Raw genomic sequence first — 15,888 nt, 5'->3', positions numbered from 1 at the left:
GGCAGGTGGTATGAAACCTTGCTTGTTTTCAAGAGTAACCCTATCCCTCGGAGGAGCATTCCTTCTTCGCATCGGCGTACGTTGGCGCTCAAATTCGGCAAATCCAGAACACTCAAGACGGACGGAAAAAATATGCTGTGGTGTAGAAATTGAAGAAGATCATATAGGGTAACTAACACTTGTAAAGGTGATTCGATATACTCAATACTAATAAGATCTCCTCAAATCACATGGATGCAATGCAAATTGCAATGCTGTATATTTGCAGTGAGTCTCTTTTTTGATGCCTTTGGCGCGAAATTCCGTTAATGATATGAGAGTGGATTTCTTTTTGCATGGCGTTGCATTCCACATGACATGATCTCTCTCTCTCTCTCTCTCTCCACACACACACACACACACAAAACATACGCCCGCAGATTTGAGTAATCTTCTCACCAAGCAATCTTCCTTCAACTATATATACGAAAGCTCAGTTTTAAAACTCTTCTCAAGTTCTGTGAATTTATATTTAACAAAAAAAATAAAAAAGGTTTAAGCAGTGGAGCAAAAATGTTTTACTCTAGGCAGCTCCTTGCTCGCAAAGCTCCGCTCGGCCAAATATGGTACAGTATTTCAACTTCGTCTTTCTCTTCATTCTACTGCTTAATGTCAATCATGAAATTATGCTTTGCGTAATTCGCAAATTTCCACATATGTTACGCAGTCCTGCGTTCCTTATTTACACTCTGTTTTGGCGTTTATTTGGACTTCCACTTATATCAGTGAATTCATGTCCATGGATTATCTTAATCTCGTTTCCTCCGTTTTTCCTGCTTTGATTTGAAGGATGGCGGCTACGACCAAAGAGAAGATTACCCGTAAAAAACTGGACAAGCTCGACATTATCAAAATCTGGTTACTCTCTTATTTCTCCCACTTCCTACTTAGTGTTCTTCCACTCGATTGATTTTAATCTTATTACTAGTAGCTGATTATGTGCATTTTATTTTTAAAATTTTTTTTTATCAAATGCAGCGAAGAGATTTTGAATCCATCGGTTCCAATGGCTCTCAGACTCTCCAGTATTCTCATGGGTAGATGAACTTACCTGAATATTAGACTGGCTTCACTTTCTCGAGCTCTGTTTTCAAATTTCAGCCTTAACAACAGAGCCTTGTTCTGTGTTGATCGATTTTCTCAGGTGGAGTCGTCATCGTCTACGAACGCAAAGTGAAACTCCTCTACGGTAAAATCTCTGTAGTCGATTATATTTTTCATAAACTCTTTTCTTTCCTCCTCTTTACGAGAACAGAGATTCATGTTTTCTCTGTTGTTTTTGGTTTGAGTTGCAGATGATGTAAATCGTCTCCTGGTAAAGTAGCAATCCTCCACTGCTTGTTACGAATTTAAACTATGATATTATAGCTCCATCGTATTCACTGCCGTTGTGTTATTTATGTTTGTCTAAATAGGTGTTTTTCCGGTAATCTGGATATTTTTCTCAGGTGGAGTTAAACCAAGCTTGGAAAGTTCAATTAGTGTCAGATCCAACCGTATTGCCTAAGGGCAAAGCTCAAGCCAAGTTAGCACCATTTCTGTCTGTCATTGTCTCCCATACATCAGTAATTAAAGCATTTGCTCAGAGGAGTTCATTTCTCCAGCGTCTATAAGAATTAATGTCTCGTTTTACAGGAAACCTTTTACTTCTGATCGGTTAACTAATTCTAGTGCGTAGTGATTCTACATGAACGAGAGCTCTCGAACAAAATTTGATTTGCAAAATACAACAAGGCTGCATTTGGATCAAGGGATTTGATGAATGATGTGAAATCCTCTCAAATCCCTGTAGTTGTTTATATTACTTAGGAGGTACTTGAATTTGTAAATGACCAATTATCGTAGTGTGTATAATATTTGATAATTGGTGAGTTACAAATGCAACTGCCTTTTAATCAATTCAGGCAACTAGATTGATGTGGATGGATTTCAAATCTTTCATCGAACTCCTCAATCCAAACGAAGCTTAACAGAAAAGCACAGTTTAATATTAATTTGTTAAAAAACGTTTGGATGGGACACTTTAGCAGATGCATAGCTGAAATTGGCAGGCTACACTTCCCTGTTTATCTGCTCCTCCTCCTTTCTTTTGGTCTGATCTTTAGTGATTTGGTTGATATGTGCAGATATGAATCCATTACTCTACCAGCAATTAGGGAGGAGGATATTGAAGAAATGGAAACTCTTCAACATTCTAATGTGCCCACAACAATGGGGTTTACACAAACTGCCTATTTTTCAATGGTAGAGCACAGATTAAAGCATTACAGACCTCATTGAGTTTTTTTGGGAATTTGTTTATGCTTCTATATCTGGAATTTAAGTTAATTGTTTCAATTTAGGGGAAAAAAATATTAGCAGACTATACGTTGATAAAATTCTCTAGTGAAGTTATCAACACGAATTATGTGGAGATTGGATGGACATGCCTTCACCAACATTTTATGCAATCCTTGGAATAGAAATGGGTGAAGTTGAGAAATACAGTATCTATCATTTACGTACACCTAGTTAGGCATTAGCAAAATGCTAGCCTGTTTAGCAGCTTTATGATTTCCAACTCTAGTCCATTATAAAGCTTGGCGGTCAAGATACTGGAATTATATAATAACTGTAGTTTTTGTTTCTTTTCAGAAACTGTTAATCCAGCTGCATGATTCTTTTTCCTTTTTACTGCTTGTTTGAAGTCATTTATGAATTCCTGAGGCAGTGTTAGTAGTTTGCTAGTTAGACTGTCCTGGAAGATTGTATTAATATCCTTCCATTTGCTCTTTGTGTTTGAATTTTTTTGTTGTTCTTCCTCTTTTAGTTTGTACCCCTAAAAGACCAGCAATTGTAATTTTGTGGACCAAGAAAAGCTTCATTGTTCTCCTTCCTTTTAACAAATCCACATCCCATCATTCAGTTTTCTGTTTGGAGGGGCTAATGTCCAGCCTGATTAACCATCGCTTATCTTGTTCGGATATGTGAAGTGAGTTGTCTTTAATGACAAAACATAACCAGGAAGTGCAAGTAACTTTTATTATGTGGTGCGTTAGTGTAATTCATCTAGCTCAGATGTGGAGCTGAACTCTTAAAACTTTGTCTGCAGAGGCTGGATAACATGGATGATTCCTACATCAATCCAAATCCGGAGGAGGATCTTCCGCAGGATGACCATCAAGGTATCTTTGATCCATTACAATTTGTCGTTGGCATATAGTAACCATTTTTCTGTTGAACTGACGTCCAATTTCCAATTAATGGTGGGTCGGTTTGGCCTTTTCTTTCTCAGCTAATCCAGCTGATATCACTTTATTTGATAGCCATGATCCATCTATGGCGGACACAATCATGCATAACCGCTTTGAAAGGTAAACTTTAGTTCCAAGTTGAGCTGTTTCATTTGGTTCTCAATTAAAAATGCCCTCTTCCATAGTTGAGTTTATATATTGCAGTTTTCAGCCTGATCAATGGCTGCTTGATAACTTCACCACTGAATTATTGCTTTTCTTCATTTCCTTGCATGGAAGTACAGGTTTGATATTGAAGGAGATGAGGACACACAATTGAACTTTGCAGCTTCAGAACATGCTACTATTCCTAGTACTCTTGTACCTTCTCCACCTCCTCAAGACAAACCCTATCCATGTAAGCAACAGCAAATGCTTCTGTTTGCTTTCTAATGCTAGCATCTGCATACAGAATAACTTCATCATTTCATCTTCGTGTTTTTCTTTCTCCATCTTAATTTGTAATGCATTTGCAACTGCACGTATCCTCAAGGGTATAAAATTGAGGTTCTTGTACCACCATGGAAAGTGGACAGAATGTTGTTGTTGTTGGTTTTTTTTTTTCCCTATATTAGAGTTAATCATTTTGATATAGGTAACAGGAAAATGTGCTACCTAAACAGGCTTCTTTTTTATTTTGCAATCATTATGTAACCTAAACAGCTATTACCTACGGTTGCACATAATAATCTTCAATTCCATTTGACAATGCTACTGGAGAACTTGCAGTCTCCTGACTCCATTTCTTGAAATAGCTATCAAGGGCAAGAGTAAAAATTAGCGGTATGGCTGTAGCACATTTCAAAGAGATATTCTGAAATTAAAAAGAGCAAGGAAAGGAAAACTGAAAGTATTTTTAGAAAATAACAATATTTGCTAAGGATTTCAATAGATTGGTTTGTAGCATAGTTGTTCCTGAAATTAGAACATTTTCTAACCAAATGTCTATTCTAAACATTAAAGAATTATAGAACCCAATTGTCTTGATCCTTAAAATTTTCTTCGGATAGAGAACTATATATGCCGAGAGGAAGTGAAGTTCTAAGAATGAAAATAGAAAACAATTCCAATGCTAAATTGTATATTGATGAAAAGAAACAGACAAGATGTTCAGTATTACTGATCACTAGCTTCTTGCAGCTGATGAAGTACAGGATCACAATCCTGAGGCCCAAGTAAATCAGCAGGTTGCTAAAGACAAGAAAGTTCTTCAGGTGTTTGACATTTTGAGTGGTGTAATTTGCTTCATGAATATAATAGATGATGAAGCTGAACATGAATTTTATCAATCTGAGACGTGAATATATTTATACATCAGCAGGATCAGTTAAGGCAAGGTCCAACTCGAAAGAGAGCAAGGCAGCCTGCTGCCATGGCAATGGACTGTGAGCAAACCATTATCCCTGGTCACGTATATCAATCTTGGCTTCAGAACACCTCCGATATTACCTCAAGAAGAAGAAAGAATAGTGTAAAGAAACACAATGCTTCCTTTCAATAGGAAATAACTGGAATTTTAAAATTAGTGGGTTCCTGATTTCTCTATTTTTGAAGTTTACTAGAAATAAAATTAGCATTTTATGTTTCTAGCAGCGATCAGGTGCCATGTCCAAAAGGAAGATAGCAAATATCACGGAACTTCCTCTTACCGTTCTACATGATGGATTATTCACTTATGGGAACAGAGAAGTGCATTTTCCTGCTCCTCTTCTTGAACTATGGAAAAAATGTACCCAGCCAGCTCATGATTCAGCTTCGGGTGGGTTTTTTGACATGATTATGTAAGATCTCCCTCCAAAAGCTTGAACCTAACATTCTCTTGCAAACAGGTGGGACTTGGACACGTCAACCCCCTGATCCATCATCGTCATCTCAACCAGAGCGAATACATAAACGAGATCCAATTGGTTATGTAAGCCACTGCTTTTATATATTAAACTTCTAGGAAAAGAATTATGTGATTGCATCTAACAAAGTGTTTGAATGTGAAGCCCATTGAAGATTTTCATAGTGGTGTTGGCTCTCAAACTGAGGAAATTTCCATCGAGAAGCAGAGGACAAATCATGACATAAGCATGCAACCTGAAATTCTTATGGAGGAGATAGGAACTGATACTGCAAATACCAAAGTGCCATTTTCTGGGGCTTACATAGGGGCCCTCAGTCAGAGCAACCTGATGGCAACACCAGGAGATTCCAGTATATTTGCATCCAAGTTCTTATTTCTCGTGCCTATGGGATGATTTGTTTTCACTCCTGACAAACGCGACGTTGTTTCACTGGAATATGCAGGTGATGAAGTAAGATCGATCCCGAGCTCGGGGTCTGGTCATGGTTTCCTGTCAAATGATTCAGAAGTCAATTTGGCAAGGTCAGTAGTATTAAGGCAGACTGTAAATTAAAATTGCAAGATAAAAGCACAAAATGTTTGGGATGCAGTGCAGCTTCAAACTATTTTGTGCTAAAAAGGGGCTGATATAGCTAAACAAATGTTCAGGTCCAACATGAAAAGACCACACTCTTCACCTAGGCACAGAGTTTATGGCCTTGAACCGGTGGCAGAGGAGAACTCGTCGCATCCAAACTTCAAGTTGTCTAGACTATCTGAAAATGGTCTTATACCAGATAATGGTGATCAATTATCAAGAGTTCCTTCCTAATTGGCTAATTGTGGTGGTTTTAGCCGTTGTTTTTGGCATGCGTGTTATATGATGTTGCTGTCTATCTTTGCAGAACTTATGGTGGAAACTGGACCAACGCAAACCCAGAAACATCCAATTGCTGGTCAAACTAATGATCAGATCACTCGTTCGATTCAAATGCAAGACTTTGCAATCATATTTTTGAATAATCTTCTTCTCTTTACTCGTGACTTTGAGTATATAGTTTGTGTAATTCATTCTCTTTTGGAACACGGCGTCTACAGGCAGCTGAAGGCTCATTTTGAAACACCAGGATCTTCTGAAGCAGAATCTTTGAACCAGCTGGCTAGAGGAATGGATAAGAAAAGGGCAGCAGCTCTTTTCTTACGGACTTGTGGTATGTTTCATTGATCGCATGTTACTTGTCATCCTTTTGAAACGTATTCCATTTGTAACGCATCTTGTCTACTCGAAAATAAGACGAGGCAATTCTGCTGGCAGTTCTAGCTACCCAAGACGTCATCAGAGTTCAGCAGAAGAAGCCATATGGGGATATACTCATCTCAAGAGGGCCAAAGATGTGAGGAAGCTAAAGAAAGCCATTTGCTGGTTTATTATACTTTTGCTATCAGCAAGTTCTAATTATTTGACGTGTGTTCGGTCAAGAGCTGCACACTCTTTTTCTTTTTCGGTTCAAGTTATGTCTTTTATGATTGGAGACGAATAGTAATTATTGATGATGCACCTTTTTTACGAGGTGCATACGTTTAGCCGTCTTTCACTTCCAATGCCAATTTCTCACACTTGGTAATGATTTTAGCCGCGGGTAGCTTTAGCTGTTTCAAAATCCTCTTATGCTGATATTGTCTACATGCCCTCGTGACGCCGGAGTGTTTTTGTTTTTTTTTTTGATGGACGCCGGAGTTTTTGAAAATTACTTACAATCCAGATGATTTGAGAATCAAATAACCAAAAAGGCCCAACGTGCACAAGGGCAGGATATCTGAGTGACCAAGGTTGGGGTTTGAAATCTGGACCTTGACAGGTTGGTTAACATTTTCGCCAACGGTATATGATTGTTATTCTACTAGGAGGGATCACCGCGCGATGCACGGTGTTAATTAAATGTTACCCAGAAAATGCCCTGATTTTTGAGTGAAGATATCATAAATCGGACGTATTGCATTTAAGCTATTTGGGTATAAAACAATTAAGTTTTTTAAAAAACAATGTTGTAAGAAAACGCGAGTAAATTAATGTTTGAATTTAACATGGTGTTGAGAAAAAGGACGAAAAGAAAACAATTGAGTCGAATAAAATTGAAGCTCACGAGTATGATTTTACTTCGTGAAGACATGGGACGAACTGTGCGAAGAAGTAAATGGGAGGTTTTTAAATATTAAACAATGAGTAAACACTTCTAAATTTTCTATTATTCTGTGGAGGATTGATTTGTCTGTGTTGGTTACAAAGCTACAACAAGCATTAATTTTGATGTTGTTCAAGCCTTTGTATATTGTTTATTTAATTTTTTGTATGTAACATGAAAATTGGACAAACTAACGCGACAACTCTGGATAAGAGAATGGAAGTGCGATGTATGGTACGAAGCAAGGATTTTGTATACAACAATCTATTTCCACAGTCAACGGAAATGTTTCTTAACCGAAGTTTATTGATCGGAGAATCAAATAACCATTTTGATAAATAGAAAGGTGGAATGGCTAGTGTATTTGATTTTCATGGCATAACAGGCCATTTATATGAAATTAGTTACTGATTAATTATTGATTATGTGGGAAAAAGGAGCAGCAATAATAGATGCTAGGTATTTGTAATGTACTTGCTGCATGCTTGATTTCAGTGAAATATAGCCATATTGAGCCTGAATGTAGTGTTTGCTTCAATGGTATTAAAAACTGAAACAATGTGCGATGAAGAGTTTGAAGAGAAAAGCGAACTTAGTTTATAGAGAAAGGCATGTTGCAGAAGTTACGTACAATGAGGACAATTAGAATAAACTTTGAAGGTGCAAGACCATGGAAAGACTTTCTCGACTCCATTATCATCAAATACTAAAACTGTGAAGGTAGTTGGTGATTCTGGAATGAAGACAAGGATGTCATTGTGCTGCAACTGATGCTGAAGAACGAAGCTTCTCCAATTTGTTTTTAGTTTTTTCCCTTTCACACCAACCTGTGTAAGTTTCTCTCCAGTTCTAATAAGAAGGGTTGGAGTTTTGTGTCCATTAACAAAGTGATCGACGAATCTTGGGATTTTCTAATAGAAAAGAACGAAAGTGAGATGTGAGAACAGAATATATAGGAAAAAGAAACAGTGCAAGGATAGGTTACCAATGTGTTTGGTGTTGCTGTATTAAAAGTTTGGTAGAAGGAAACCGAATCAGTGAGAGTTTGGGTTAAATCTGGCTTGGCTGATGAAGCAACTGACTGCGAAATTATCATAGAATCTGCACAAGCTGGAGTTATTTAGCAGATAATAAATCAGAGATAATTTTGTTAGAAGCAGCAGATAGAAAGTTAAGGATAAACTGACCTTGTGCATGATTAGTATTGGCCTGGAATAAATTTGGTAATGGCACTGTCCAAGACAGGTAAACCTGTTTTTGCAGCTCGGAAAAATGGACGACATCAAATATGAGATTGCCGGTATGACGGAGAAGCAATATATCATGTCTGTTAGTAATGTTGTCACGGCAATATTCATCCCAGCCTTGTTCAAATGAACGTTCACCAACCACAACAGGCCATTTATAAATTCCATGCCTGAGAATAATTGCGTTGCGTTGGTGCTGAGTAAGCAATAGCCTGAATTCAGCAGGCAGAATCTGCGTTTTGAGGAGTGGAAAATAGAAATGTCAAATGAAGTTATATAACTGGACAGCACGTGGCTAACAAATATTTTCCATCATATAGAAGAAAATTAAACCTCTCCTCTGTGATTGCATTTCAGTAGAAAACAACAGGGGATCGAGCTGGTAGTTGTCAATTCATAGGTAGACGAACCTTCCGCCATTGATCTAATTCGACAAGATAATTAAAGAAAAATGTGAAAGATGTAATTATATGAGGGCAAAGAAAATAACTGAATGCTATAGATGATTTGAGAGAAGCAAGTACGGAACTTAACTTGTAGTGCTCTGCTGGGATGTATGATTTGTTGAAGTAGTTATATATAAACAATCGATGGCTAATAGTTTTTTAAAAAAATGAATTTCTGTATATGTAAGCTGGCATTTATTTGTTGACAGTTAAGGGCATTAATGATTTGGCACATCAAAGATGCAGAACTGGTTAATAATAAAAGAAGTTAATGCAGAGAAAGTCCAGTGATTGTTACCACTGTGCATCTATTTTATTCACTGTGTTTCAAATGAAGCAAGGGTATACACAGTTCTGACCGAGGGAAAAAGTTGTGCCTCTGGAAATGAATTTAAGCCTGCACAGCTACACAATTTAAAGCTAATGGATACACGAAGTGTGAGCTTTAGCTTCAGAGTAAGAGGAACTCATAATAGTAGGTATGATATTTAGTAAGAGAGCTATGTGCAGGGGAAAGCTTGAACAGGTTTTGATAAAGGTGTTCTGCAAAATTTGGTGTATAACAGCTAGCAGATTCAGTAGAAGGTTAGTTAATGAGGTGAATAGAGCAGAAGGTGAATTTAAAGGCTACTGTAACAAGCACATAATAGTCATAAACCATCAATTCAAATACATAGCTGGTGCTGATTGCAGGTCATCAGCAAACGTAAAAGGTAGCAGATCAAAAACAGTCTAAGGGGTATCTATGAACAAAAGTACATGTTTCATTAATATAACAGCTAGCAGATTCAGTAGAAGGTTAGTTAATGAGGTGAATAGAGCAGAAGGTGAATTTAAAGGCTACTGTAACAAGCACATAATAGTCATAAATCATCAATTCAAATACATAGCTGGTGCTGATTGCAGGTCATCAGCAAACGTAAAAGGCAGCAGATCAAAAACAGTCTAAGGGATATCTATGAACAAAAGTACATGTTTCATTAATACATCAATGATCCTTCCAGGAATGCATAGGGAACTTTGCAAAAATATATGATAGTATGGTAAGCATAGAACCTAAGAATTAGGTGGACAAAAGACCCAACAGTAACAAGTCAGTTGGTTTTTTGCTTCTTGGTAGAGCTGCACTCTGCATTTTCATCCTCATTTGCTTCAGTGCTTTGTGGTCCATCAAACCTTTCAGAAAGGCGAACACAAACCTTTGAACGAACACTATTCTCCTCTGCGATCATATTTTTTTTGATTTGTCATATTATTTATTTGGAGTAAAATAGAAATGCAAAACTAAAAACCAGATGTTTGTGAGTTACCTGGAGTTGCGAGCTGTATAGTGCCGGATTCTTTGCCAGGAAAGGGAGAGTCATCTTTCGTCTCACTTGTTAACTGGGCAGAATTGGCATCACCATTAATTTCAGAGTAGTATATAATTGTGTACCGCTGCCTTGCATCTGCGAGCTGTGTTTACACAGGTTTGATGTGAAGCAGAAACATCTTTGATTTAAGCTCTTTGTGGACAAATTCGAGGGGAAGTTCAACATTCTGTCGAGAGAACGAAAAGTATGAGTAAAAAGCATAGAATACTTTTATTAGCAAGATTTAGGAGTAAAAACCTCATTAAAGTGCTGCATTGCTTCCAGTGCACTAAACGTGAGCAGGCGCTCTGCTAATTCGCCAAAAATTGAAGCTGGTATCACACCGGTGTCATCGGTTAAATCAACATCAAAGCGGCATCTGAAAACAGGTATACAATATGCAGCAAGTGGTTTTTTTGATATGAACAAGCATTACAAAACAATTAACAGAAACGATATATTACAAGCAGAATATTTAGCACCTAGGCACTGCAGGGTGTCTCTCTTTGCATGAGTTACAGGTAAACTCAATTTGGTAGTCTGCTGCTGTAGCTCGGCAACAATTTTTACAGCTCATGTACCAATACTTTTGGAAGATGTGTTCAAAAGAGAATTGTGCCTTCACCCATATAGTCTAAAAGATGAGCAACTGTGAGTATAAAATAGTTATCATGCACGACAAAAGTATGAAAGCAGCGCAGCATGTTTTACTCCTAAACCTTTTGTGATGAAGTTATGTTGCAAATCCAGGTGGTTTTCTGGTCTGATTTTAAGGATAGCTGTGGATTATATTTAATATAGTCCTTTTTTTCGACAATCTCCTTAATCAACTTAGTGTTCCTCAATGCCCTGGGTGAAAGGAAAATAAAGAATGTCAGGACTCAAAGTCAGGACAGCATTTAGATCTAAATTGTGCAGAGGACGATGACCGGAAATAGAGTGTACCAGTTTTTGAGTTCCCTTGCTTCTTGTATAGGTGGATCAACAAGAATTGCTGAATCAAACCAAGTACCAAGTGCGACCCCTACATGACGAAAAGAAATGGAACATTTGTTTACAGGTACTGCAGACAAATACAAAATGCAAACGGTAAAAATCTTGGGGAAAAAAATGGGAGCAAACCATTATAGTTATTCACTCTGATTCTGCGAGCAATGATCACAGGATAGCTGTGAAGTTTAGATACAATTTCCTGTCCCTCATTACCCAGGAAAGTATCCCACAGAGACAATAGCACCGGCTGTGATCTGTGTTCGTGGTAAGAGGTAATAGTCAATCAGACTGGAAAAAGCAACTGCAGAGGAAAAAAAGAAAAGGCAGCGTGCACTTTTGCCTAAACTGAAGCTTAAAGCTTTTACTCTTCGTTAAGCAGGACAAATTTCTGAACATCTGATTGCCTTGAGTTCTTGATAACTGTTTTCCTCTCAAGCGCGCTGATCACAACTCCCAGCACGTCTAAGCACAATACAGAAAAAATCTTGGTAAAGAACTTTTTTCAGAATGCAAACACATTAAGAGTAAAGTATTGAAAGACTCACCTACTGATCTAGTTTTGTCATCCATGTATTGAACTAAGTCAGTAAACTTTGAATAGCAGAATTTAACAGGCATAATTTCATCATCATCAGCAATTTCGTCGATAACAGTCGTGCTACTAATAACCCATTGAACGGTAAGCTCAGATGTCTGGAATTTTGACGGTATAGGTCTGACCTCAGCATTGGAAATTTTGTATTTTTTATAAACTTGCAAGATCTGGCTCATTCTATGAATGTCATCATTGAAGATGATTCCTTCAACCCTTGATCCCTACTTAAAGAGATGAAATTAATACAGGATTAGGAAAGCAAAAGAATAGTGTGTTTAAATAATTAGATCTAAAACCGAAGAGTGGCTTTGCTTAACCTCTGAATCGTAGAAAATAAATTTATGCTTTTTTGTTGGTGTTCCCATTGAGCCTGTGATCTGTTGTTTTTCCTGAACAGTGATGATACAGCTCCAATTTTTCATGTGAGGCATAATATCTCGCATTGGCAGTAAGTCAGCCATCCTATAAACACATAAGTCGATGGATAAATGACCAGGAACTAAAAGTTCAAAGAACACAGCAATCTAACAAAAGCAAATCTGCATAAGCATCTTACTTTAGTATAATTCAAGCAGAAAATGGTCTAGGCCTGAGCTAATCTAAAAATTTCGTCAAAGACAACATTACGAGTTTTGCAATCAACTTTTGTGTCATCAAATGTTCCAGGAACCAGAAGAATTTTAACTTTGGCAGCGGTCTTAGCTCTGGATAGAGCAACATACAACTGGCCGTGAGAAAAAACTGGTTCTCGTAGATAGATGCCGACGTAGTCAAGAGTTTGACCCTGCGATTTATTGATAGTCAAAGCAAAGCAAAGGCGGACAGGAAATTGCGTTCTTATGAATGCAATCCCATTTTTGTCATTGTCAGGCGTTTGAAGAGATATCCTTGGAATAAAAACTCTCTTGCCTCGATGATGGCCAAAAACAATCTCAGCAGAAATTGTGTGCTGCCCAAGTTCTCGACATATTAACCTTGTGCCATTGCATAGACCTTCAGCTGGATTTAAATTTCTTAGAAGCATTAGCGGACAGTTTTCCTTCAACAGCAGCTTATGAGGGAGGAGACCTCTAGGATTCTGAGAATTGAGGAAGTCCTCATAATCGCCTTGGTGCCGTTGATCAACAGTTTTGTCCGAGCTAGTATAAGTTTGAAGGGTTCCAGGAAACTTCCTAATCATTATTTCATTGAGCTCATCAACTGAGCTATTTTTAGGAGCAAGGATGCACCTATTTATCAGGCTATAAGGATCCTGCGAATAGAGGTTCAAATCTGGAAAGATGCTTTCTATTAACCTGTGTAAAAGAAGGTTCATTGATAATGGAAATAGGAGGAGTAACTATTAAAAAGACACTAAGCTTGGTTATATGTAGCAAGCTAACCTGTTTAAAGATTCCTCCTTATCGTAATAAGGAATAACTATATCTGATGGTAAAGTTATTTCACCCTTATCATCAACAGGCTCCCTTCCCTCTCCTACTCTTAAAAGGAACTGTGCAAATCCTGGATCAAGCATAGCGCGCATATTTTCTGTGAGCATGACTTTACGTAGTTTAGGCCACAGAGGAGAAACAGGAAAGGTCGACCCTATGAGGACTTCTTTAGTTGCTTGCTCAATGACGGGTAGAGTCTGCCGAAAATCTTCTCCAAAAACTATTACCTTTCCTCCAAATGGCAAATCAGAGTCCATTAAATCTTTCAGCAGCTCGTCAAATGCTTCAATTGTGTCCCGCTTAGCCATCGAAGCCTCATCCCACAAAATAAGCTTAGATTCAGAAATGAGTTTTGCAGCAGAGCTTTGTTTACTAAGCTGACAATTCTTAGTCTTTGAGAAATCAAGTGGTATCTTGAACCTCGAGTGAGCCGTCCTTCCGCCAGGAAGGATCGATGCTGCAATTCCAGACGTTGCTACTGCAAGTGCAACATGGTTTTGTGATCGCAAAGTTGCGAGAAGTGCCCGATACAAAAAAGTTTTGCCTGTGCCGCCGGGGCCATCAACGAAAAATGCTTGGCCTTCTAAGGAAGAACATGCTTTTATGATTAGATCATAGGCATGTTTTTGGTCAGAATTCAACATCTGAGGCAACAACAGGTCATCGGGTGTCACCACTAAGTTCCTTTCAGTTTCAATCTCTTTTGTCAACCTCTCAGTGTACCCAGGTGAAAGCTCATCAGAGACAAAGTGAAAATCAGCAATGCTTTTGCCCATTTGTTCTAGTAAAGTGTTAATATCTTGCAAAACTTTTCTTCTAATTTCAGGAGAAGAAAGGGCATCGAATGGCTGCTGGTAATGATAGTCAGCAGAAAGCTCAGGTTCAAATTTTTCCCAAAGTGATCTAGGATCTGTTGGAGAACAATACACAAGGAGAGTGGCAAACAATAACCTCAATGAGCACGGCATCTGGAATGCCACTGCTTCCTGTAGCGTCTCGTCTATATACGCATCGGACTGCAAAAGGCCGAGGACCAAAGCAGCTTCTCTAAATGAAGCTAATCTCTGGTCATTAACAGTCAAAAGGTCTTCAAAAGAGGTCGGCCCAGCAATGTGCGTCAAAAGCAACCTCAAATAATACCTCTCTCTTTCCCTTGGACTAATAGTCACCATCCGACCAATCACCTTTCGACGCTTTCTTTCAGTCCACTCTTTATATTTAGCAGACCAAACAAAATGTTCAGGAAAATCTCTGTACAAGCATTTCAAATTCTGTGCTGTAGGATTTGTTCTATTCATGTGGAAAAACTGAGTTAACATCGTCTTAGAAAAGTCAATTTTACTCAGTAATTGCACCAAGTCAGAGCTCTTGTCAAACGAAATGAATTGCTGGTCCGGAAGGTGAACCTGGAGGGTGTAAACTGCAGGGGTCATTTCATTGAGTCTAAATTCATAAATGCGCCAAAAAGCTTTCGAAGGTGAAACCCATCGACCTTTTTGAAAGTCTTTTATTTCATCTATATCATCTGCTGGTTCACCCGATATAATCCTAAAGCTCACCTGATCGTGTCCTTTGAAAACATACTTATACAAGTACTTTACAAGTTTAAGAGTAGAACAGATTTCCACGTTGATGTGGCAATCAAATAAAGCAAGCAGGTGTCGCGCCCCATTTTTTGATAAGAAAAATAAATGGTTTGAGAAAGATGTTTTTAATTCAATTTTGATTGGAAAATGATTTTTGTGAGTTGAAAAGACATGGGTCTCAATGGGACTTGGAAAGCGACGATTCGACCCAAAAAATAGTTTTAAAAAGGGTTTTGAAATGAAAAGTTTGGAGTCGCCACTTGGTAATGATTTAAGGTGTACCAAGTCACCTAAAAATGAGTTTTAAAGTCAAGTAGTAATAAAGCCTTTTTAAAACGACTCCTAGTCTACGTAAAACAAAGAAAAAGGTTCGGGAGTCACGTTTGACAAAGGGGAAGGCAAGGATAGACTCCAAGGCACCCCTTTGACCTAGCCAAGGCTAGTTGCGTGACTTAACCCTAACTTCCCTAACTTTCTACCCAGGGTATGTATTGCATGTCGGATTATGCCTATATGAATGCAAAAACGGAAAAATGCAATCCTAAATTCTACGATGTCTCTCGTGAGGTTTTTGGTCCCAGACCACATGAATTGTGGCGGCCAATAAAGGGAAACCTCATAGAGGTCGATTGATGCAAATGGTGACTCAAGTGCAAGTGTGCAAGTGTATGAAAAGATTCATGTATGAAATGGTGTAAAAACAAAGTGTTTGTGTGCGCATGTGTAAAGAAAGTTCACGTGTGAATTTGGATGAAAAATCAAGGTATTAGTGTGTGCAAATGAATGAAGATAGGATTATAAATATATATGTGAAATTTGAGTTCTACTTGTGGAGTAAGATGAGTAAAACATAATGAAAAATATGGATTGAGAAATGTGGGAAAAAGGGTGATTAAAAGAACATGGAAGTGAGA

General features: G+C 38.0%; 1 protein-coding gene across 11 annotated transcripts; it reads left to right on the top strand.

Moving 5' to 3' along the window:
• Positions 1-10: 10 nt before the first annotated feature.
• LOC113725309 (sister chromatid cohesion 1 protein 1) lies at positions 11-6,764 on the top strand. Of its 11 annotated transcripts, none has more exons than XM_072073756.1 (20): positions 11-168; positions 829-897; positions 1,018-1,076; positions 1,184-1,228; positions 1,335-1,354; positions 1,488-1,564; positions 2,166-2,283; positions 3,131-3,203; positions 3,314-3,392; positions 3,557-3,669; positions 4,452-4,525; positions 4,630-4,782; positions 4,902-5,070; positions 5,141-5,223; positions 5,303-5,510; positions 5,604-5,682; positions 5,809-5,942; positions 6,045-6,132; positions 6,238-6,350; positions 6,455-6,764. In XM_072073756.1, exons 1-20 carry the CDS (start codon positions 11-13, stop codon positions 6,535-6,537), a joined length of 1,995 nt encoding a protein of 664 aa, XP_071929857.1. In that variant the 3' UTR covers positions 6,538-6,764. The 11 variants fall into 11 exon arrangements, with proteins under 11 accessions (XP_071929857.1, XP_071929855.1, XP_071929853.1 ...); XM_072073754.1 differs by having other exon boundaries at positions 6,434-6,764; XM_072073760.1 differs by lacking the exon at positions 11-168 and adding an exon at positions 377-605.
• Positions 6,765-15,888: the final 9,124 nt, after the last annotated feature.

The sequence above is a fragment of the Coffea arabica genome, chromosome 2c (assembly GCF_036785885.1).
Source record: "Coffea arabica cultivar ET-39 chromosome 2c, Coffea Arabica ET-39 HiFi, whole genome shotgun sequence".
Lineage (NCBI taxonomy): Eukaryota > Viridiplantae > Streptophyta > Magnoliopsida > Gentianales > Rubiaceae > Coffea > Coffea arabica.
The sequence above is the reverse complement of the archived record's forward strand: the minus strand, read 5'-3'. Positions and strand labels throughout refer to the sequence as shown.